The 25,530-nt window shown below is 40.7% G+C and overlaps 1 protein-coding gene and 1 long non-coding RNA gene across 5 annotated transcripts in view; one reads left to right on the top strand and one right to left on the bottom strand.

Annotated features, from left to right (window-relative positions):
• Positions 1–7,413: 7,413 nt before the first annotated feature.
• LOC140188765 (uncharacterized) lies at positions 7,414–15,548 on the bottom strand. Of its 2 annotated transcripts, none has more exons than XR_011883385.1 (4): positions 14,426–15,548; positions 13,271–13,340; positions 11,758–11,847; positions 7,414–10,187 (listed from the first exon to the last, which is right to left on the bottom strand). It is a non-coding gene; the product is annotated as an uncharacterized lncRNA (long non-coding RNA). The 2 variants fall into 2 exon arrangements; XR_011883386.1 differs by lacking the exon at positions 14,426–15,548 and adding an exon at positions 13,614–13,856.
• An 8,140-nt stretch (positions 15,549–23,688) lies between these two features.
• Positions 23,689–25,530, top strand: part of ppil2 (peptidylprolyl isomerase (cyclophilin)-like 2) — a 352,242-nt gene continuing 350,400 nt past the window's right edge. The window contains exons 1-2 of one of the 3 annotated variants that reach the window (XM_072245376.1): positions 23,689–23,801; positions 24,431–24,480. In XM_072245376.1, coding sequence (XP_072101477.1) covers positions 23,770–23,801; positions 24,431–24,480 — 82 coding nt within the window. In that variant the 5' untranslated portion in view covers positions 23,689–23,769. The remainder of the gene's footprint in view (positions 23,802–24,430; positions 24,481–25,530) is intronic. The other 2 variants (XM_072245362.1, XM_072245369.1) reach the window with 2 other exon arrangements.

The raw sequence follows: 25,530 nt of genomic DNA, 5'->3' as shown, positions 1-25,530 counted from the left end.
ATTTTCTACATTTATCGTCTTGAATTTGTTGGTCTTTTATTATGTATTTTTGATTTTTTTGTGTTAACCACCTGGTCCCTATTATTAAGGTAATATTATTGAATTAATTCTGTATTTGCACCATTTGTTTTTTGTACATTGGTTGTTTGCCCGTCCTGTGGGCACGGTTTTTCATTGATTCTATTGTGCGTCTGTGTATGCCCGCAAGAAAATGAATATCAGAGTTGTATATGGTGACAAATATGTACTTTGATTATAAATTTGCTCTCAACTTTGAAATACGGACACGTGCAACTGCCAGACCTAAAAGCCTTTAATTTGTTCCCACTCTATCCGTAACTAAATGGTTGAGGGGATAACTTCACTCGCCCTCTCACTGAAATGTTCCCACAAACTATGAACTCACTTTCAGTGACTCTGCGACTCGTTTTCTCAATATTTAGTGTTCATTCATTATTATTTGTTTTTTCCCTTGTATTGTATTTGCACAGTCTGTTGTCTTTTGTACAATTATTGTTGTCCGTCCTATTTAAGGGCGGTCTTTCATTGATTCTACGTGTTTCTTGTATTTATTGTGAATGCCCGCAAGATAACGAGTCTCAGGGTAGCATATAGTGACGAGTATATATTTTGTTAATAAACTTACTTTGAACTTCCTGGGAAAGGCGATTGTTTTTGTCCAGTCGATTATCAAGTGGAGATATAAGTTAAACTTCACCGTTTATTTGCAGCGCTGCTAAAATGGAAAAGGGGGAAATGTTCTCAAATCCATTAACTGTGCATCTGCGGTAATGGCGAAGCTGCGATTTTCAGTGTCAGCGGATTTATTGTGGTAGGATTCTCCGTAAATTCTTCCAGCGCCACGTCGATCCACTCCACTCCCTAAAACCAACAAATTCCATCCCACACATTAGACGACACAGGAGGCACGTGTCCGGGGGAATTAACGATAAAGAAATCGACATTTCCAAACTGTATGAGGATCTGCCGCGTCTAATGGTTGCAGTTCACATTAACTGTGTGCATAAACTTGACAACCATTCGTAGCTTGCTATTGTGAGCCGGTTCTTAAAATAAGTGTTACAAGGCGAGTCAATCTTAAACGGTAGAGGAGCAGAAAGATTAAATTAAACGTGGGACACGCCATCAGACGAAGAACAGTATTAATGAAGAGGGAAACATTGAAACCAAGGTGCAGTGAAGAACTTCACGCCAAAATTAAATCACAAGCGAGAACAGCCTGTGTAAAAATACTTAAAGGTTTCTGCCAGCCTTTTCCCGGAGCACTGTCCATAACGATGTGTCCCCGGTTCTCTAGTGCACCCTACTGTTACTTCATGCTACTAACCTGGTCTCCCATCTAACAACTTTACAATTCAGTTGCGAAAAAGTCTACTGGAGGAACTCCGCGGGTCATGTAGTTTCTGTGAAGAGTAGGAATAGACAGTCGAGACCGTTCATCTGGACTCAATTCGCACAACTGTGGGTCTGTCTGTTTCTCTGTCCTTTATTTTGGTCCTGTTCCTTTAATAAAGCACACACTTAATATATCTTAGTTCTGATGAGCGAAAGCCGTCATAAATTCCATTGTCCAAAAAAAAACTGCTGATGTTGAAAATCTAAAAGGAAAACCAGCAGAATCTGCTGCAAATAGGTGTGTGGAAAGAGAAACAGTTAGTGCTTCAAGTCGGTTATCGTTCATCATAATTGGAAGATAAAGAATAAATGTATAGTCTTAAATTTCAGAGAAAGTTGCAGGAAGAATTCAGGTCAAAATCAAAGTTGTTATCTCTGCTTCCTAGTTTTGATGAAGTGTTATGGAGTTGAAACTCGGTTTTTCTCTCGACAGATGCTGCCTAATTTGCAGAGTGCTTCCAATATACTCCTTTCGTTCCAAGTTTCCAACATCTGCTATTTTTCTTTAATTTCCTGACTGGCCTGCTTAGTGCTTGTTGCGTTTATTGCTCTGGACTTGACAGTGTTATGAATGGTTCTCTGACAAACGGCAGGAAGGGGATTTTCAAGTGTTAAAAAGATGTAAAGCCCTTTAATAAAATGGATAGTAAATAGGAATCTTGTGAATCTCAATCCTATTGCAGCAACAACAAGCAGTCTTAACAGAGCACAATCATCCTGGAGTTTTTCACAGGAGCAATATGAAACACAACTTGAGGCTGAAACTTTTTGAGGATATTACAGTGATAGGACTCCAGCTGTCTGTAAAGGAATGCAGATAGGTTAAGTGGGTGGGAAGAATGAGGTCAATGAAAAGTAATGTGGAAAATCTGTGATTATTTGCTTTGGTAATATGAATTTAATAACAATGTTTCCATCACAAAGAAACCATTCAGCTCCTTGAGTCTGTATTAACTCTGTACCCCAGGTTATCCCCACAGGTCTGTAAGTTCTTCCCTTTCACACTTTTGATGTGAGTTCAGGGCATAGACAATTGGCCGTTAGACATTTGGCTTGTTGTCCTACAGGAAGACAGCAAAGCGCAAAGCCAGTGGACTGGAAGGTCTCAATCTTAGTTTAATTTAAAAGCCAAGTAAGTTACTTGCATTTACTCAATGAAATTGTAAAAACTCAAGGATGGCTCTGATATACCACATGTATGACAAGACTGAACTCTGATTTTAGAACCAAATTGAACTTTGCCCAGAGATACATAATTGTCAAGTTTATTCTCGTATGCACAAGTACATGCATGCACAGGAACAATGAAAAATTATTTACAGCTATAGCACAGACACAGAAGCAGCATTCACAAGGAAAATATAAATTACATGCAATTTTTACATGGAAGAACTCGAGTAAGTTAGAGTCCATTTTAGTGCAAAGTCATCATAGTGTTGCTAACTGCAGTAATGATCGTTTTGCCAGCTGGTTTGAGAAATGAATGGTTGAAGTGAAATGGCTGTTTTTGAACCTTAGGTTTCTGTACCACCTGCCGAATGGTAGCTGCAAAAAGATGGCATGGCTGATACGGTGGGGATTTTTGATGACTGATGTTGCCTCCTGTAAATACTTCCAGTGGTGAGGAGGGATGTGCCTAATACCCTCTTCTGCTTCCAACATTCCTGTTCATTCAAATTGCCATATCAGACCATGACACAACCAGTCAGGATACCTTCATCTATAAAAATTTGCAAGAGTATTTGGTAACAAGCCAAACCTCTTTAACCTCCAAAGAAAGTAAAGATGTTGACATACTTTTCTTATGACTTTATGGGCTGGGTCCAGGACAGAGGGTCATCTGATAGGTTGATGCTGAGGAATTTAAAACTGCTGATGCTCTCCACTTCCAATCCTCTCATGTGGAGCTTCCTTCTCCTTCTCCAAAAAACAATCAACTTTTCAGTTTTACTGCTTTTAGTTTTAGAAATGCAGCATTTAGGATTCTGCTGATTACCATTTGGAACTGGGACAAATCTGTACTGCAATGGTGATACAAGCCTATAGTGGCATGATCTCTGACACATTCATATGAATCTGTACAGTGATCAGCCTTGTGCAAAATTAGCAATTGAACCCTGGTTCCAGTTTGAACCCAAAGGAGGCTTGACTGAGCACCCCAAAGGAATATGCTGGATGTAGTCTCCTAAAAGGAATTCAAGAAAGGAAATAATAATTCAGAGCAACTGCCCCACTGGGATATGTGCAGTGCAATTCTAAGGCATGGTTGGCAGTCATAGAGCTTCTGGAATAAAGCAGAACAGCATTCTATATGCAGTCCTACTTATATTAAGCACATTTGTATTTTTATCTGGGTTAACAAAACAGGCACAGTAGTACTCAGAATAAAGTTTGTCCCGTAGATGGTCAAACTTATTTGCACTGAGCAATTGCCAGCTTGTGGGCTCCTAGGAATCTGTGAGTGTTTTGAACTGGTCCAAGGATCAGACCAGAGAGATTGGGGTGACAGCAAAGCCATTTCCTTTTCAGGTGGTACATCAGGTCTTTTGTATTGGGGTTTGGAGACCCCAGACTAGGGCTGCAAGCTGGAAATTCTGAACCAATAATGCCAAATTAAATCTGGTTAGGTGGGGAAGGTGTGTGTAGGGGAGAAGGCTTCCTAAGAATATGGTTATTAGGTCTAAGATATTCACATTTTACTCTTTTGTGACCAAGTTTAACCTGTTTCCCATTACACTGCCATCACCAATAACTGATCATCATTTAATCCAGGACTTCACATTTGAGTTTCCACCCACAATGCACAAAGCCTCGGACAAAGATGTAGGGGTATCATAAATGATACATTAAATGCACAAAGATAGCTACTTTTGTTCATGCCTCAGAAGGTATGTACAGTCATTGTATACAAATCTCCGTATGCTGAGTTTCCACCTGTCTCCCTCTGGAAAGGCTCAGCACAGAGAGAATGTTTGTCCAGTCAGGCCACATCACTCTCCAGTGCCAAGTAAAGAAGTTCTTGAGGAGGAACCTTATTCCACTGTTACTAGATGTATAGAAGATTGGCAGACTGGCAGGAGGCAAAGAGTGAGAATAAAGGGGCCTTTTCTGATTGACTGCTGGTGACTAGAGCTGTTCTGCAGTGGTTGGTGCTTAAACCACTTCTTTTCATGTTATATGTCAATGATTTGGATAATGAAATTGAACGCTTTGTGGCCATGTTTGTGGACGATATGAAGAGAGGGGAGGGACAGTTGTTGCTAAAGAAGCTGGGAGTCTCAGAAGGATTTAAACAGAGAATGGTTATAAGTGGAAGATGGAATACAGTGTGGGGAAGTGTATGGTCATGCACTTTGGTAGAAAGAATAAAGGCATAGACTATTTTCTAAATAGGGAGAAAATTCAGAAATCAGAGGTACAAAGGGACCTGGGAGCTCTCGTGCAGGATTCCTTTAAGGATAACTTGAAGGTTGAGCCAGTAGTAAAGAAGGCAAATGCATGTTATATTTAATTTTAAGGTCTAGAATATAAAATGAAAGGATGTAATACTGAGGCTTTATAACGGATTGGTCAGACTGCACTTGGAGTGTCATGCACTGTTTGGGCCCCTTATCTAAGGATTGGAAAAGATCCAGAGGAGGTTCACTAGAATGATTCTGTGAATAAAAGGGTTAATGCGTGGGTACTGTTTGGTGGCTCTGGGACTGTACTTTGCTCGAGTTTAGAAGAATGAGAGCGTATCTCATTGAAACCTATTGAATAATGGAAGTACTCAACAGAGTGGATATGGAGAGGATGTTTCCTATAGTGGGAGAGTCTAGGATCAGATGACACAGCCTCAGATCAGAAGGATACCACTTTAGAACAGAAACGAGGAGGAATTTCTTCAGTTAGAGGGTGGTGAATCTGTGAATTCATTGGCACAAATGGCTGTGGAATCCAAGTCATTGAGTATAGCTAAAATGGAGGTTGACAGGTTCTTAATTAGTAAGAGTGTCAAAGATTACAGGGAGAAGGCCGGAGAATGGGCTTGAGAGGGATGAGCCATGATGGAATGGCAGGACAGAATTGATGGACCAAGTTGCTAATTATGTTGCTATGCCTTATGGTGTTATGGTCTTATGATTTTAGTTTAAATTGTGGTCTATGCAAATGTTAGGCTATGCCTAAACATTTTGGCTTAGCATGCATAGGATTTTTTTATGAAAATAAGATCAAACAGTGAATTTCACTGCATTTAACCTAGATGGGATCTTTTCTTTCATTAAAAACATCGCAGTGGCATCATAAATGCCTAAGCCACGCAGGTTTAGCTCACAAAGCCTTTGTGCAATGAATGGACTGTCAGAAATATTCTTGGACTGCTCTGTGAAAAGGGGAGAGTGGAACTATTGGGTTCTTCTCTGGGTAAATGGACAATACCATATTCCAAAATATTTGCTCACCAGTGCTGACTAACAGGCACCAGGATGTTGCTGGGATATCGGTGAAGGAGGAAGTCCTGCTTTAGTCTTTCCAGTATGCATGGGTCTAAAGATCAATGATAGACATAAGATGATCATACACGTGATGAACTACTTCCTCCCGAAGGGGGAGTGGGGAGGGCCTTGCTGTTGCACTTCCTTCCGTATATCTCATAACGACAGGACATTGTGTTTCTATTTGCTGACACTTCATCGGTACAGATTGGGTAAAAGCAGCCCTGAAATGTGCCTAAACATCCAGCTGAAGTTGTCTATCACAGTTGTTGGCATTTACCCCATGAATATTTGCTGTGAGACATGCTTAGGCAGGGTGCCTCCAATGCAAAGGATCTTTGGGGAAAGGCTATGGTATAAGACCATTATCTTATCATATGAGGTTCCAGTATTTGTTTTGTGTAATTTAATGCTGTATATACATGGACAATTAGGAAAGAGGCTAATTATAATTTTTGTCTTTGGTACAAGATTTTTTGAATTATGTAGAAATACATGCAGGAATGGGCCCTCAGCTCATCAAGTCCACAGCAACCATCGGCCACCCTTTTTGATTAACCTCAGCCTATCCTAACCAATGTTATGCTCCCCACGTTCCCATCTGCTCCACCCTCCCATATGTTAATAGGCTGAACACTATGTGCAAGCTACCAAGGTCAATTAACCCACCAAACTGCACATTTGAGGGATGTGGGAGTGAACTGAAGCACACAGAAGAAACCCCACACGGACACAAGGAAAAGTGTGTAAACTTCACATGGATAGTAGAATTACACCCAACTCACTGGAGTTGTGAGACATCATCCCTTCCAGCTGCACCATGCTCCTGCCTCTGTGCAGCATTAGTCTTCTTTAACAAGCAAAGTAAGTAATCTTGTGTAAGAAAGGTAGCATTCTGATTTCAGAATCAAGGTATTAGAAACCTTGTTTCAAATGCTTTTCTGGGAGCTCAAGATACAATATATTATTCACTACCTTCAAATCTTGCACTGGATTTGTGAGCAATATGTTTTCCGACAGAGGATTCAGGTTAGGTTCCACCTCAACTCACTGAGAGAGGAAAGTAACAAAGCCACTAGTCCTGAATGGATCCCGGCAGCAACCCTCAAGGAAGGCTCCTGCACCGCATTCACACCCTGCTCCTGAAGGTCTGGGAAAAGGAACAACTGCCCTCAGAGCTCAGGGGGTCTTCTAATAGTGACTATATTCAAAAAGGGAGACAAAGTAGATTGTGGCAATTAGAGGCAACTCCCTCCTGTCAACAACAGGCAAAGTGCTTGAACCAACTGACTCCTTCCGCTGTCACAGACTTACTCTTGCCCATGCTGCACCAGAATATGTGGATCCCAGATTGGCCTCTACAGCCACCTGAGGATCCACCAATAGACAATTATACTACAATTCGGAGAACACTATACTTGACTCGAGTGATCGCACCAGTACTACTACTATTAATGAGAGGGAAATAAAGCTTAGGCAGTAAACCAATACAACATTTATGCAACACAGTCCATATGGCGCATTTTAAAATGTTTTTATTTAGGATGCTACGAAATTAATACTCAGTATAGTTACATTTCTGCAGCATTTCAAATGAGTTTTCTGAGACATGACAGGTTAACAGACTGTAAGCACCCACAATATTTAATTTCTAATATAAAGGGTTCATTATCTTTCTTTCTTTATTAATCTTTTTATTGATTTAAGAAAAGCATAAATACAATCAAGAGGAGAATTAGTTCAAATATATATATCAGTAAGAATATAAACCAAGATTAAGATAGACATGGTCAAAATCATTGATATTGTTAAACTAGTATAAAACACATAATTTTAAAAAATGAAAATAACAATTCTCCCCTTACCAGTTTATGAAAAAAGGGGAAACACATTGGGTTTTGAACAGAAAAGAAAAAAATAACTACTACACTATATGAAAAAAAAAACAAAAAAAAGAGACTGGGCAGTCCATTTTGAGGATACGACCGAAAAAGAAAGGTTCATTATCAACTTCTATATATAATTGCAACTCTTTCAGATGCCGACTTCATTGTCGCAACCAATTGATCACAGAATGGATAGTGTCAAAAGAGTCCACTCAACACATTTGAGCTCATTTATGCAAAGCTGTTAAAGTAATTTTCATGGAGACACAAGAGTTTGCAAATACAGGAACCTGGAGCAAAAAAAGAGCAGTTAGAGAAACGCAATGAGTCATGCTTCATCTATGGAGGGAAATAGACAGTTGAAATTTTGGGCTGAGAACCTTAATCTTGACCACTGTAGGTAAGAGCTCCATCAACCACAGTAGGAGAGAAACAATGTTTCCTAAAAAAGGAAGGACATCTCAGATGTCCTGGATCTGAAGCCTTATCTCAAGAACAGATGCAGCAACAACAGAGAAACTATGAAAACAGTGTTGGATCCTCATAAGAGAGGGGTGTCGAAGGATGTGTAGTCTAGAATAGCTGCAAGATTTGGAGTAAATGTCAGTGGACAGCTTGACTTAAAAGATGAAGTCAGAGAGATCTAGAAAAGGAAGAAAGGTTTTGGAAATATTCCAAGTGAATTTGAAAGCAAGTTGGAGGTTAGTAATGAAATTGATTAAATTAATGAGCTCTGCATGGATACAAGAGACAGCAGCTGTGCAATCATCAACGAGGCAGAGAAAAACTTGGGGAATGGTACTCTAGCAGATCAGGTACAAAGACTGCTCCATGTAGTGGAAAAGAAGACATGTGTAACTAGGGACCATGGCTACAACTTTGATTGGTATAAAGTGAGACGAATCAAAAGAGAAGTTGCTCAGAGTAGACACAAATTCTGCCAGGTGGGGGAGGGTATTTGTAAAGGAGAACTGGCTGGGTCTATGTTTTAGAAAGAAAGAGAAAGCCCTAAGGCCTTCTTGGTGGGGAATGGAAGTGTACACAGGCTGTCTTTGGTAAAGGTGAAGTGATGCAGGCCAGGGAGTGGGTGTTGTTAAAATGATGGAGACCATGTGAGGTGTCCTGGATGTAGAGGAGAACGGATTGGGAAAGGGTCGGGGGGGCATGGTGGAACAAGATAGAGTTAAATGTGAAGAGATAAGTTCAGTGGAGCAAGAGCAGGCATAAATAGTGGGCCTATCAGGGAAGTCTTTGTGAGTTCTGGGTGGGAGATAGAAATGGGCAGGATGGTGTTGGGGAACTAATTGGCTGGAGACTGTGGAGGGAAGGTGTCCCACAGTGATGAGTTCTGTGATGTTCTGGGGGACAATGACTTGATAATCATTGGTGGGGTCATAGTCCAAGGGTAGGTATAAGGACGTTTCTAAGAGATGCTGTCTGGCCTCTGCATGGTAGTCAGTCAACCCACCAGATCACAACAGCACTGCACTGAATTTAATGATGAGGTTGGAACTGCTGTGGAGTGAGTGGAGAACCATGCACTCAGAGGGCTGAAGGTTAGAATGGATGAGGTGAGTGAAGAAGCCACTTGAGGTTGGAAATGAAAAGGGTGAGAGAGGATAAAAGGACCAGAAGGAAGTGTCCAAGAGGAAGAGGAATGTTTGAGCTCTGGGACAGCCATGGACCGACACGTCGGAACAAGAATGGGAATTAAAATGTTCGGCCACTGTGAAGCTCCGTTTTTGGTGGATGGAGTGGGAGTGCTTGACAAAGCAGCCCCCCCCTCAATTTACAAGGGGTCTCACTGGTGTAGAGGAGGCCATATTGGGAGCACCAGACACAAGAGACGACCCCAGCCGTTTCGTAATTGGGGTGTTGCCTCACCTGGAAGGACTTGGGGGCCCTGAATGGAGGTGAGGGGGGAGGGGAATGGGCAAGTCTAGCATTTTGGCCACTTGCAGGGATAAGTGCCAGGACAGACGAATGGTCAAGGGAATCACGGAGGAAGTGATCCTTGTGGAAAGCAGAGAATGGGAGTGGGGAGGGAAAGAGATATTAGATGGTAGCATCCCTCAGGAGGTGCTGGAAGTTGCAGAAAGTGATGTGTTGGATGTGGAGACTCCTGGGGTGGTAGGTGAGAATAAGAGGAATTCCGAGGCTGTAGTATCAAGTCTGAGTGAGAACATTGTCCAAGATCAGATAAGCAGTGGACATCACAGAGGGGGAGCAGTGAGAGAGGGGCTCACAGAACTCCTGATGAATATGGGAAGAAAATCTCTTCAAAGTACACATACCTGGAATGAACTCACAACAGAGCAGTGTAATTGAAATACTGGAGACTGCAGATGCCGGAAACTAGAGCAAAGAGCAAGGTGCTCCTGGAGGAACTTGGTGTGTCAGGCAGCATCTGTAGGGGGAATAGACATTTGATGTTTCAACTGGAGACCCTACATCTGGACTGCTAAAGCAATTGAATGTAATTTCTATTCTCTACATCCCCCGTCCACAACCTCCATCCAACTCTACCCCGACCTTTCACCCCTTCCAACCAATTTTGACTAAATTTCATACTTCATACCTTCTCTCACCTAGAGACCGATCCAAATGCTGAGCGTTTTTCCTCTTGAAAGTAGTCACTGAGTTTCATTACACCAGTTTTAATGCCACACTCCATAATCGATATCTTGTGGCCACATCACTTAGATAACCCAGTGCTGTGTGTACTTAGCAAGAACACCGCAAAGCAAAAGGAATTTACCCTCATCATTCTCATTAATGGCCTTCAAACATCTGATGCTTGGTCTTCTGACAAAATCCATAATTGCCTCGAAGAAGAGAAATTATTTTCGTCCCTAATATAGGGTAACTAATGCTGCTACAAAGTAATTTTACAACCAGCTCATGAAAACTTACACTTTCTATCCGACCCTGTTTAATTCTATTGTATAATAATGGACAGTTAAAACTGGCACGAGAATGTTATAATATAAACCTTTCGTTGATTTCTCTCAAATAAAAGGTTCCTGGGTGAATGGAAATCATTGTTAAGCATAAATAATGAACACTATAGATAACGAGAGTTCGGAAACTACACACACAGATCGGATATTGCACAAATACAGATAAGAAATATCCCAGTCTAAATTAACCTAACCACCTTTTACATTATGAAGATACGTGGATGTGCTTGGCAATTAATTCCCTAAGTGCAAGGGCGAATTAACATCTAGAATTAACTCCCAGAATTAAGAACTAAACGCTGAATAAAAAACCTAGTAGGTCAGGTAATACCTATGGAAAGAAACGATTGATGCCATCAGGTCTAACCTTTCATCAGAACTTCAATATTAAATGTTCCTACTTTCATAGATACGGCCCGATCTGCGACGGTTTTTCAGCATTTTCTTCAGGCGCGGCAATTTTGTTAACTCTTTGTACGCTGAGAAGAACGAGCCAAGTCAGAGTCTATTAACTCTTATTTCATATTTGTGGAACGTATCATCAGTTTAGAATGTTCATGTGTTTACAACGACACCTTTCTGTTCCATTAACATGCTCATGATAGCATTACCACATAGGGTAAGTGTTTCTAAAATGTTTTCATGAGAATAAACTGTAAATTCCTCAAACAGATATCAAAATGGAGATGTCTCCATTACAGTAACCATTGTATTTGCTGTGAATTTTCAAACATACTGTTTAATAATTCAACAAATATTATAGATTGCTAATCTCCTAGTAAGTATAAACCACCTTTACTGAACTCTCCTTCATTCTGACAATATGACTAATATTCTTTTCATCCCGAAATACCTTTTCACCACACATTGCATATCCAGTGATATTTTTTCATCTAAGTACTATATCAGTTTCCGAGTCTAATGAAACGTCTCTGTGTTTCTGCTCTGCTGGGGTGCGCGGATGTCCTGATTTATATTTGATACGCAGTGCGGATAATGCAGATGCGAAGCCGATACCTTTGTTCCAATAGTTGGGGATATCCCTCTTGACCTTGATCAGTAGCTATCTGTTACCAATTATTCTGGCTCAGAATCATTGTAGATGCTCTAAAAATTAAAAAAAAAGAAGAAAATCTGATCTGAGAAGCTAGGATCTTTTAAAATTTGGTGTTTATTTACAGTTATATGGAAGGAATTTATTTCTTCTTTTTCAATATTTTTATTGATTTCTATATAGAAGAATACAGAGTCCAAGAGAATACATATTATAAAACAAAAGAAAAAATAAAATAATACCAGGTATTGAATCACACTAATGAACTCCTTACTCTATATTCATATAGATTAGATTAATTCATATATTAAAATATAAACAATTTTATATTAAAAAAAGATCTACACCCACCACCAAAGCCGAAGCTGCTTGGGAAAAAAAAAAGAAAAAAACCTTATCAGATAACAAAATATGCTATTAACCAACTTCTGTACTTTAACGAGAAGTCAAAGATTATGAAAATAATTTTAAAACGGCCCCCACAAATTTTGAAAATCTTGGTTAGATTCAGAAATTGAACAACGAATCTTTTCTAAATTTAGGCATGCCATAACATCCCATAACCACTGAGCATGATTAGGTAGAACAGCATCCTTCCATTTAAAAAAAAGCGCCCTCCTAGCCATAAGAGAGATAAAAGCCAGAATATGCAAACCAGATGTCTTCAAGATGATATCTGTTCTTCCAACAATACCAAATAGGGCAGTCAAAGGATTAGGCTTAACATTTACTTTAAAGGGTACAGAAAAAGTTTGGAATACTTCCTTCCAATATTTTCCAAGACTTGGGCATGTCCAAAACATATGAATAAATGAAGCTTCTCCATTGTTACACCTATCACAGTAGGGAGATATATCCTTATAAAAACGAGATAATTTATCCTTGGTCATATGAGCCATATGAACCACTTTAAATTGTAGGAGGGAATGATGAGCACATAATGATGAAGTATTAACCAATTTAAAAATCTCATTCAAAGTTTCTTCAGAAACTGAAGTCTGTAAATCTTGTTCCCAAAGATTTTTGATTTTGTCTGAAGAATCATTTCTCATTCCCAACAACATATCATAAAAATTGGATATTGAACTATTATAAAATGATTTCATATTAAGAATTTCATCTAATACGTTCTTATCAGGACTATTAGGAAACGTATATAATTCAGATCGCAGAAAATCTCTAATTTGTAAGTACTGAAAAAAAAGTGTTTTTGGTAAACTATGTTTAGTTGACAATTGTTCAAGTGAAGAAAGACCTCCTCCAACAAACAGATCATGTAATGCCCAATCATTCACAATGTTTAAAGACTACTTCAGTCATAGAAGGCTTAAAAAGATAATTTTTAAAAATGGGACTAAAAAGGGAGAATCTCAATAAACCAAAGTGTTTTCTAAATTGTATCCAAATCCTCAAAGTACGTTCAACTACCATATTTTCAGTTATCTTACTTAAGGATAAAGGAAGTGAAGATCTTACCTGGCAATCTTGATTTCAAGTATTACATTTGAGGTGTTACAGTTACAGCGTTCTGCACTCCCTTCAACAACTGAAAAGATGCAAATACATACATTAGTTCGAAGTTCAAAGTAAATTTATTATCAAAGTACAACCCTGCGATTCATTTTCTTACAGGCATTGAACAGTTTTTTTTTAAAAAAAAAATCACAATAGAATAAACACCAATGCCTTTGAATGGAAAATCCTACAAAAGGTTGTGGATTCTGCCTAGTACATCACCGGTAAAACCCTCCCAATCATTGAGAACTTTGTCACGAAATGCTGTCGCAGGAAAGCAGCATCCATCATCAGGGATCCTCACCACCCAGGCCACACTCTTTTCTCGCTGCTGCGATCAGGTAGAAGGTACAAGAGCATCAGGACTCGCACCACCAGGTTCAAGAAGAGTTAGTACCGCTCAGTCATCAGGCTCTTGAACCAAAGGGTATAACTACATCTGCCCATCCATTGAGATGTTCTCACAACCAATGATGGGAATGGCCAAGGTTATGAACAACCAACGATGGTTAATGACTCTTTATCTCATTATCTCATGTTCTCGTTATTTATTGCTATTTATTTAAACTTGCATTTGCACAGTTTGTTGTCTTCTGCACACTGGTTGATCTTTCATTGATCCTGTTATAGTTACTATTCTATAGATTTCATGAGTATGCCCATAGGCAAATAAATCTATCTCAGGGCTGTATATGGTGATATATATTTACTTTGATAATGAAGTTTACTTTGAACTTTAGGATCAATGAAAAACTGCATACAACAATGACGGGCAAACAACCGATACGCAAAAGACAACAAACTGTGAAAATACTAAAACAGACAAAAAGGTAATACTAATAAATAAATAAATAGGTAAGCAATAAATATCGATGACATGATCTACAGTGAGTTCTTGGAAGTGAATCTATAGGTTGTGGAATTAGTCAGTTTTAAGGTGAGTGAAGTTCTCCCCTCTGGTTGAGGGGAAATAACTATTCTTGAAACAGGTGTTGTGAGCCCTGAGGCTCTTGTACATCCTTCCTGAGAGTACAGCAGGAAAGCATTGGCTGATTAATATTATACAATTACTCTCCATCCCATTCATTTACAAATGTAAGTAGATTTTATCCTTGCCTCCACTAGAATCGTGGGTGTATCGTTCCAAAGATGCTAATGTTTTCGATGTCGATGTTGATTGAAGTCATGCCGAAACACTCAAAAGCTCTTGTCTCCAGCAGATCTGTCCAGCGTTCATACAATTATCACTCCAAATACATGGTGCGAAGTGTGAGTTCGAGCTTCTTTGCGTTTCCCACACATTGGCAGCCAATCGCTGCGGCGAGAAGATCAATGGCCAATGTGTGTCTCTCCAAACGAGGCATGAGCCATACTGTTTGACTTACTGCCTGGGGCCGAGTCTTCGCAGACCATCTGGAAAGCTGGTACGAGCCATTAATCTTGGACCAGCGGGGTCTCGTGTAAGGTTATGAAAAGGGCGAGAATGTGAGAGTGCAATTCGTCAGTGTCACCGAGCACATACGGATAAAAAAAAACACTCCTTGGCTTTTCAACATCTTCCGCCAAAACTGATGCAGGCAAACTTCCAACTAACAAACTCCGCAAAGTTCTGTGTAATTCTGTAATTAACAAAATGTCTTTCCACTGAACGATTTTAATGCTGCAACTTCAAAGGAAACAGCCTGAAATAAAATTTCATCCAGGCTTTAACGTAGCGGAGCGATTAGCGCAGGGCTTTATAACGCCAGCAATCGTAGATCGGGGTTCAACTCCCGCCGCTGTCCGCGACCGCGTGGGCCTCCTCCGGGTGCTCCGGTTTCCTCCCATATTCCTAAAACGTAAGTTGTGGGCATCGGAAGTATGGCTGCCCCAGCACATCCTCACACCCTTTTGGCCGTTGAAGCAAAAAGACGCATTTCACTTTACGATTCGATGTACGCGTGACAAATAAAGCCAATTTTTCAATCTGATAAATGCACGAAAGCTCTGGAACCAGTCAGTGCACGTTAGTATTCAGGCTAAGGACTGCACCGCAACGACTGTCGCCAAGCGTTCTGTTGCAACGTACATGAAATAGCTACTTTCGCTGAGGAAACAGCCTCTGACGTGCAACGCACCTCACAACCAACCTTCCCGACGCGACCTTTGTTGCTGCTGCTAATGGTTTCCGATGTTCGGCACGTATCACTGTTCAGCTGTGTCTCGATGCACTGACACGGCTGAGTCATTGAGCAGAGGGGGAAACAGCCGCAATGCTCTCTGACACGGCGAAGAGCAAAAACAATATGATAAAACAAGCGCACTATTGCACCTGCAGAGATATGCCGGATGCTACATCCAACCAGAATCACATACACACCAGCATTAAAAAAAATCACCAAAAATAATCAAAAAGCGCTATTTTTGTTCATGTAATAGCAACGCACACACAAGGCCGGAGGAACTCAGCAGGTCAGGCTGCATTTATGGAAAAGATTAAAGAGTCGACTCGTCGGGCCGGGACACTTAGTCGCGACTCAAAGGGTCTCCGCCCGATACGTCGACTCGAATCCTTTCCATAGATGCTACCTGGCGCGCTGAGTTCCTCCAGCATTTTGTGCATGTTACTCTATATTTCCAGCATTCGCTGAATCTCTTAGGTTGACTATTTTTGTTCATATGTTACCAGAAAGGGGGATCTTAGTAAAGTTTAAAAAAAACGGCAGATGTTGGAAATCTGAACTAAAAACGATGCTGGAAACACTCAGCAGGTCAGGCAGCACCAGGAGAATAATGATTTAAAGTTTCAGGTCTGAAACATGTTGCCAGAATCAGATATTGTATTACTGGGTGGTAACGGGGCATTTAGAAGATGCAGTGGCAACGCTGATGAGTTTCGGAACCTGGTTGTTCTTAATTCCTGCGGGATTTGAATGCTCCCAGGCCTGGTCACAATACTAAATTGTGTTTTATGTTCAGCTTCGCTCTCTCCATTTGGTGATGCAAGGTGGTCACCTGTGTCACTGTTAAAAATCTTGCCCTTAACAGTGCACTGTCTTCTTGCATTTGCCCTACCAAGGTCCAACACCTCACATTTATCTGGGTTAAATTCCACTTGCCATTTCTCTGCCCATATCTTCAGCTGATCTATATTGCACTATATTCTTTGCCAGTCTTCTAAACTATCCACAATTCCATCAATCTTAATATCATTTGCATACTTAGCAAACCACCCATCTATATATTTATCCAAGTCATGTAAATACATTACAAAGAGATCACTGTGGAACACCATCAGTTACAGACCTCCAGCTCAAATAAGACTCTTCAACCACTATCCTCTGTCTTCTATGCACGAGCCAGTTCAAAATCAACAGGCAATTCACCACAGACCCCAGGCATCTTAATATTCTGGATGCTCATGTATTCTATCCTTAAAAAGTTCTTCAGCTATTTCCTTACAGCTGATGAGAGACTCACCCAGAATTTTTCCACATTCCCTTCTTAAATAGAGGCTCAACATTAGCCACTCGCTATTGCTTCGGGACCTCACCTGTGCCCAGAGAGGACACAAAGATATTGGTCAAAGGCCTACCAATCTCGTCTCTTGCCTCCCACAGAAACCTGGGGTTAATCCCATTAGCCTCGGGGACCTATCTACTCATTAGGAGGCCCAATACTGCCTCCTTCTTGAACTCCAGATGCTGTAATGTAGTTATATACACTGCACTGATCTCCTGATACTCTATATCCTTTTCCTTATCCTCCATATCCTTCAGTATTTACTGAGGCAAAGTACTCATCAAGTACCTTGCTCTCATTCTCCACTTCCAAGCATATGTCCCCCACCCTTTTATCCTTGAGTGGTCCCACCCTCTCTCTAGTTATCCTCTTGCTCTTGATTTATGTGAGCAATGCCTTGGGATTCCCAATTCTCTTCTTTAATTCTTTTCTTGGTTGTTTAAATTCCTCATGTGTTTTGTTTGATCCTAACTTCCAAACCTTGACATCCTTTTCACTTTTCTTCTTGACTAAATTCATCACCTCTCCAGACATCCAAGATTCTCTTATCTTTCCATCCCTGTCCTATCTTTTAACAGGAACATACCTTTCCTGTACTTTATGTCTGATATGAACTTGCCAGAAAAAAAGGTGCTTCCAATTAACTCTGCTTTGTTCCAGCCTAATGTGCTCCTAGTTTGCCCTACTCCAATTTAAAACTCTCCTGCAAGGACCATACCTATCCTGAAGGTTAAGGAGTTGTGCTCACTGTTACCGAACTGATCACCCACTGAAACAGCAGTCACCTGGCCAGGCTCATTACCCAACACCAGGTCCAATATTGCTCCTTTTCCCATTGGACTGTCCATATATTGATTTAAGAACCCTTCCTGGATATACTTACAAATAATTCCCCATCTAACCCCCTAGCACTATGAAGGTCCCAGTTTATATTAGTGAAGTTGAAATTCCCCATGATGATAACCCTATTATTTTTACACATTTTCTTAATCTGATTACATACCTATTTCTCAATGTCCCAATGGCTCTTGTGGGGCGGGGTGGAGGGTGGGGAGATTTTGTAGTACAATCCCATCAAAGTGATTGCACTCTTTCTGTTCCTGAGCTCTACCCAAATGGATTCAGTGTCTGACCTCTCCATTATGTCTCCCCTGAGTGCTATTGTGATATTGTCCCTGATTAGTAGTACAACCCCCCTGCCTTTACCTCCTTCTCTATCTTTACTAAAACTTCAAAATATCTGGTACGTTAATCACCCATTCCTTCCCCCTTCTCAACCAAATTTCAAATTTCAGTAATGACTACAGCATCATATTCCATGTACTGATCCATGCTCTAAGTTCAGCATAATACCCCCAGCATTAAAATATCCACACTTTAAACTGTCCAACTCATCATGCCTGTTATTTTGATTTTGCCTTTCAATACTTCCCTGCCATCTACCTTCTGGTTTGATCCTTCCCTTACTTGAACCAAGTTGAATATTTGATCCTTTAATTATACATTAAATTAAACTAAAACTTTTCTTGTATTCTCCATCTCTGATAGTGTGCAAAGAAAATTTGGAACGTAAGTATCTGTGTTACTTAATAATTTCTTTCAGTTCTAAAAGCTCCATGATGGAGCAGATCAAAATTGTTAAATTGGTTTATTATTGTCACTTGTACTAGTGTACGATGAAAAACTTGTCTTGTTTAGCAAGCACACAGATCAATTCAACACAACATGAGGTAAAACAAAAACACAATTCAGAATTAAATGTTACAGTTACAGAGAATGTGCAGTTTAGGCAGACAAAAAATGTGTAAGCTCATAATAAGGGAGATTCTGAGCTTGGGGGTCCACCTATTATACTTATACATTCAATAGCCTGAGCAACATAGAAGCTGTCCTTCACAGTACATACTTCTGTTCTTAGTACTTCAAAATTCCAACTCATCATTTTTTTCTGACTCTGGACCTGAGGAGTTGCAAGATTATTTGGTCAGCTGAAATGGTGGACTAGATTCTGAGGGAGCAATGATGATAAAACTCTATTGTATTTATTGCTCCTTAAAGTTTGACAGCAATATTTACATGCAGAAATCTTAACATTGCTGACTGCAGTTCAATCACCTTGAATAGCTTCTATTGTCTTGCAGTCCTCCCCATTGGAATCAGTTGAACAGAAGAAATTCTGAAGATATTTAAGATCCTGTCTTCAGGATGATCAACAGGGTCATAGCTATTGAATGCTGGGGAATCCCTTGAACTAAATTATTGTTTCCTATATCTTGTGAATAAAAATAATTTAAAAATATTTGATTGCCTGCAATGCATTGTAGGATATCTTGACAGGATCATGAAAAGAACTATATATAAATATCATTTTATTCATCCTTTTTAACTGATACCTAACATGAAGTAGCTAATATCATAAAGTAGCTGCCCATGGCATGGGAGATCACCACATCTTTATCGGAGCTTCACAGGCTAAGACCAACATTGGCTTGTGGTTGGCAGCAACATCTGAACTAAAATTTCAACATTAGATAACTTTATTTTTGCCATGAGTTCTGGCTGCCATTTAATATCAGCACAATGAAAGATATATTTATAATTTACACAGATTAGGAAGCTGTAGGTGATATCCCCTTTGTTTCATGCAGCCCTTCTCTTGAGTTTCTCCCAGGAGGTTGGTCTCTTCCATGTTGCACTCTCAGTTTTCTCTCATTTCTGTTTTCACTGCTCATTAGGGTTGGGGTTAGGCTCATTCACTGACTGGAGGAGAGTTTTATAAATGTCAAAGCTATATAATGTTTTGTTTTGAGGACACATGAGGCTGAAATATGAGTGAGTGACCTCACCCAAGGCTGAGCAGTTCTGAGGTAACTTTCCCCATGACATTATCACGGAGGGCACATTGATTGGCATTCTTTGGTCAACAAGGGCCAGTCAGCCATTAGCTTCCTGAGGAGATACAAAATTCCAGGGAGTCCCCATGGACGGTCTTGAAATCCTTGGATTTCCAGATGAAAGATCTCAGCATGAATCATTGACTGTCTTTCGTTCCTTGGATGCTCCCTTACCTGCTGAGTTCCTCTAGCAGGTTCATTTTTCATAACATTCCCTGGCCACTTGGATCAAAGGCTTGTTTAAAAGTGAAAATCTAGAGCAGTACATTACATGTAATCTCATCTTGAACTTGTACTATGCTAACTCTGTATTGGTACACTGGGGGAACACTGTCCTCCAGGAAGCATTATCTTTTAAAAGGGACAGGAAAGCAAGCCCTCATCTGCTCTGTTCACTAGATGTAAAAGTAACCATGGCACTATTTCACAGAGGGGAACAGAATGATTAGCCGCTGTTCAGGGTAATATTCATCCCTCCATAAACATTCCATTAGAACATTGACTGGTTTATTATCATATTCCAATGTGTGGGAGCTTCCTGTTGACATTTGGACTGTTCCATTTCCTAGCAGAGCTACTGTCTCACAGTTTTCTGACTCCACTGCTGTCTGTGTGGAGCTTGCATGTTCTCCCTGAGACCACATGGGCTTTGTCTGGTTTCTTTCCAGATCCCAATGACATGCGGGACAGTCAGTGAATTAGCTGCTGTACATTTCCCCTAGTGTGCAGGTGAGTGGTAGAAGTGGGTGTGAATGTGTGGATCGGTGTACAATTTATACAGTGATTGGAGTAAGCTGAAGTGACTGTCTCCATGTTATACCTCTCTGGCTCTAATAATTGAAACAAGTTCGCATATAACACATGGGTGAATATATAGTATACTGGTGTAAGAGCAAGGCATGCGGTAAGCAGTAAAGAAGCCAAGTGTGTCATTATGGCAAAGAGTAGCTTTTGGAGAATAATAAAACCAGAAAATACTGGGAATACTCTGTAGGGTAGGAATATCTGTGGAAGCAGAAAATAGGATTAAAGTCACAAGTCAATAACATTTCATCAGAAATAAAAATGATTAGAAATCAAGTATCATCCAAGTTTCAGAGAAGATGGAGGGGTGGAGAGAGAGTGAGAGTGTGAGAGACAGGGTGAGAGAGAGAGAGAGAGAGAGAGAGAGAGAGAGTGTATGTGTGTGTGAGAGAGGGAGAGAGACTGACTGACTGTGTGGCTAGGCACAACTCAAATGCCATCTATAAATTTGCCAATGACACAACTACTGTTGGCAGAATTTTAGCTGGTGACAAGAAGCCATACAGGAGTTAGATAGGTTAGCTGGTTGAGTGGTGTCACAGCAAGCACGCTGTACTCAAAGTTAGTAGGACTAAAGAACTGATTGTGGACTTCAGAAAGAGTAAGAGGAGGGAACACACACCAGTCCTCACAGAGGGATTAGACGTGGAAAGGGTGAGTAATTTCAAGTCCTTGGGTGTCAACATTTCTGAGGATCTATCCTGGGCCCAACATATCGATGCAATTACAAAGAAGGCATGACAGTGACTATATTTCATTGGGAGTTTGAGGAGATTTGATATGTCGCCAAAGACATTTGCAAATTTCTACAGATGTACCATGGAGAGCATTCTAATCCCCATCTGGAATGTTCGTTGGTGGGGGGGGGGGGGGTGGTGGTGGTAGGGTACTGCACAGCATCAAAATAAGCTGCAGAAGGTTGTAAACTCAGTCAGCTCCATCATGGGCACCAGCATCCAGGACGTCTTCAAGGAGCGATGCCTCAGAAAGGCAGCATCCATCATTAAGGACCCATGTCACCAAGGACAAGCACTCTTCTCATTGCTACCATTGGGAAGGAGGCACAGGAGCTTGAGGGCACACAATCAATGATTCAGGAACAGCTTCTTCCCATCTACATTCAGATTTCTGAATGGACAATGAACCCATTAAGCCACTACGTCATTCCCTCTCTTTACACTACTTATTTAATTTAACACACACAGATATCTATATTTCTTACCATAATCTACAGTTTTTATTATTATGTACAGTATTGCAACGTACTGCTGCCGCATAACAACAAATTTCATGACATATGCCAGTCATGTTAGTGACATCCTAATTCTGATTCTGAGTCAGGAAAGTCACAGCATGCCTTGTCAGAAGATGCCATGATCCCAACAGTTGAGATTAGACTAGGAATTGCATGAAGAATTACAATACGATATTATTAAATAATTAATGAAAATATTTCAAACACTAAATGATATTGTGTATACCTAAAATTGGTCTCTTTCCATGTATGTATTTAACCCTAAATTCACAACTGTTTTGGGTGAGTCCAGATGTCATATTTCCAAGTTTGCTGGTCATTTCAGAACTAGATAGGATTGTGAGTAGGAACAAGGATGTGGAAAGGATTCAAGGGATATAGAGAAACTGAGTGAGTGGACAGGAACATGGCAGAAGCAAAATAATGTAAAAAATGTAATGCACACAAAATGCTGGTGGAACGCAGCAGGCCAGACAGCATCCATAGGAAGAAGCACAGTCGACGTTTCAGGACTGACGAAGGGTCTCGGCCTGAAACTTTGACTGTGCTTCTTCCTATGGATGCTGTCTGGCCTGCTGTGTTCCACCAGCATTTTGTGTGTGTTGCTTGAACTTCCAGCATCTACAGATTTCCTCATGTTTACGTAAAAAATGTAATGTGTATTTTAATACAAATAAAAGGAAAACAGAGTATTTTTAAAACGGTGAGATTGTGTAATATCTAAGTATTCTCGAATGTCACTGAAAGCCACCATGTACTTGCAGTTCATGTTTGAGAAGGCAAACAGCGACATAGCCTAAATGAAGATGTGAATATGGGAATAAAGAGGTTTCACTGTCATTACATTGGGTATTTATGACACTGCACCGATGTATTCTATTTAGATTTGGTCTCCTCACCTGAAAAATGATACATATACCACAGAGGAAGTGTACCAAGGGTTACTCGAAGGGCCGGGAGGGCCTATTCTGTGCTGTATCTCAATATGTGCATAGGAAAGGTTTAGGGAGATATGGGTCAAATACAGACAAATGAGACTATTTTAGATGGCATTTTGGTCAGCATGGACAAGCTGGGACAACTTCTGTGTTGTTTGACTCTGTGGGCATGGCTCGAACACAGAACTAGTCAATATTACTTTGCACATAGTGGCACAGTGGTTAGCACAACGCTTTACAGTACAGGCGACCTGCTGCTGCCTGTAAGGAGTTTGTACGTTCTCCATGTGACCACGTGGGTTTTGTCCGGATGCTCCGGTTTCCTCCCAAAGTCCAAAGGTGAACTGGTTGGTATGTCAATGGGTCGTTGTAAATTGTCCTGTGATTAGGTTAGGATTAAATTCGGTAATTGCTGGCCGGTGTGCCTCGAAGGACCTATTCCGTGCTGTATCTCAATGAAATAGCACCCCCAATGGGAAAAATTCTCCTCTCATATTCCTATTAAATCTCTCCCCTTTCACCTTATACCCATGTTCTCTTGTTCTTGATTGCCCATGTGTGCAGTCACCCTCTCCATGCCTATCATGATTTTATACACCTCTGTAAGTGCACTACTGCAATGAAGTCATATCCTACCCAACTTCTCCCTTTAACCCAGTCTCGCCAGTCCTAGCAAGATCCCCTCACCTACTCTTTCCTGAGTTTTTTCCCCAGTTTAGTGATATTTTCCGTTTTGCAAGGTGACCAAAACTGAACAGAATATCGCAAATGCACAGCAATCCTGCCTGACGAAGGTGCCTTCTACACTGGTCTACCTGCGACACCACTTTCCAGCATATACCGGGACCCCCCGTCCACAACATCGACATTACTGCATCTTTAAGCTCCCCCGACACCAGCCCGATATTCACACGCCCCGGACCATACATGCCCGTGCGCCGGGTCTAACCGGCCGCTTATTGTTAGCGCACGCGTTTAGTAGGAAGTGAAGGGAGGTCTCTTCCGGATTTGTAGGAGTTTGTGTTGACGGTGTTAGTTGTTGGGGCTGAGGCAGGTTCTTCAGGCGCCATGGGGAAGAGGCAGCACCAGAAAGATAAGATGTGAGTTGGGAGAAGTAACTATGATTTGGGAGCCCGGGTCTTGAAACAGATACCCCCAGTCACGGGGTACAAACTGCCGGCAGGATACGAACGGTCACAAACTCAGAGAAATATACCGGCCTTGGTTTTAAAATTCTCACCCTCTTGCTGTGATCCATGCTTGGATTTCATTCAGCCCATCTTCCCGTCCTTCATCCCTCGCAGAAGCCCAGGTTCTTCCACTTGTGCTGACCATGCTGCTTGCCATCTGCAACACTCACAATGCTCGTATTGGCAAAAGGTTGCAGCAAAGTTCACGGACGGTAAACGTAGTCCTTTTACAAAGTTAGAATATATGGCCACGCCAACAACGTGGATGCTTTTCTGAAGGCGAAACGAAGTGTTTTGGGTGGATCAAAGATAAACATTGCTGAATGGGTATACTGTTATGTCAACTCGGCTGATATTTTTTTCCCGAGGCACTGGATCTAGGACAATATTGTCTAAGGGAACCAAATTAGTATGCGAGAAATTCAGATTGCAAACTTTGTTGCTTCAAACTAGGTGTGAGTTCCTTTGAGTGACTCGTACAGCTCAATTTCAGCCTGCCCTTTGTGCTATTTGCATTGAGATTTCTTTCTCTTTTGTAGGTACATCACCTGTACAGAATATACTAATTTCTATGGTGGCAAGAAAGCAGGTAAGTAGGAAGGCTAATTGACATTGAAGTTGTGATTTGAGGTTTCTGTTAACACTTAAGGAAGGGGTATTGTTTATGGATCTGTATAAATTTCAAAAATGCACCCAGTGACCACTTTATTCAGTACACCTGTAAACTTCATTGATGCAAATACTGTATCTAATCAGCCATTCATATGACAGCAACTCAATGCATAAAATCATGCAGACTTGCCCAAGAGGTTCAGTTGCTATTCAGGCCAAACATCAGAATGGGGAAGAAGTGTGATCTAAGTGACTTTGTCCACGGAATGGTTGTTGTGCCAGACGGGGTCATTTGAGTATCTCAGAAACTGCTGATCTCCTGGGATTTTCATACACAAGTCTCTAGATTTACAGAGTATGGTGTGAAAAAAACCCAGTGAGGGGCAGTTCTGTGGATGAAAGTTCCTTGGTAGTGAGGGAGGTCAGATGAGAATGTGTAGATTAGTTCAAACTGACAGGAAGGTGACAGTAACTGAAATAACTACATGTTACGAGACTAGTGTGTAGAAGAGCATCTCTGAATGCACAACATGTCAAACATTGAAGTGCATAGGCCACAGCAGCAGAAGACCATGCCAGGCTCCTCTCATGTACTTGATAAAGTGGCCACTGAGTGTATATTTGGATTGTAAAATACTTGGAGGAAATTGTTGAACTTTTGAATAATTGTGAATTTAAAGAAATGATGGAATTGAAGCAGTTACTGGACTTTGAATGTGATGTGCTCAGCAGGAAGTGTCTTCAGTTCTGGCGAGATGGTTGAGAGTTGGTTCTTCCCTAACTCTACAAATACTATCTGTCCATGTTACTAGAAGTATCACTTGTGAAGGTTTTAAAAGTAGCCATGTTCAAAGCTATGTAACTGTCTTAATTATGCACCATGTGTGCTATGTAACTGCCTGCATACAAGTAATGCTACTGATGAAATGGAGATTAATAATGGATGTGCAATGCCCTCTCACCTGTTTGATACTTTGGAAGTTAGAAGCTACTGAATGGTAGAGATTTGATGTTTCAACATCATATT

The sequence above is a fragment of the Mobula birostris genome, chromosome 2, assembly GCF_030028105.1.
Source record: "Mobula birostris isolate sMobBir1 chromosome 2, sMobBir1.hap1, whole genome shotgun sequence".
NCBI lineage: Eukaryota > Metazoa > Chordata > Chondrichthyes > Myliobatiformes > Myliobatidae > Mobula > Mobula birostris.
The sequence above is the reverse complement of the archived record's forward strand: the minus strand, read 5'-3'. Positions and strand labels throughout refer to the sequence as shown.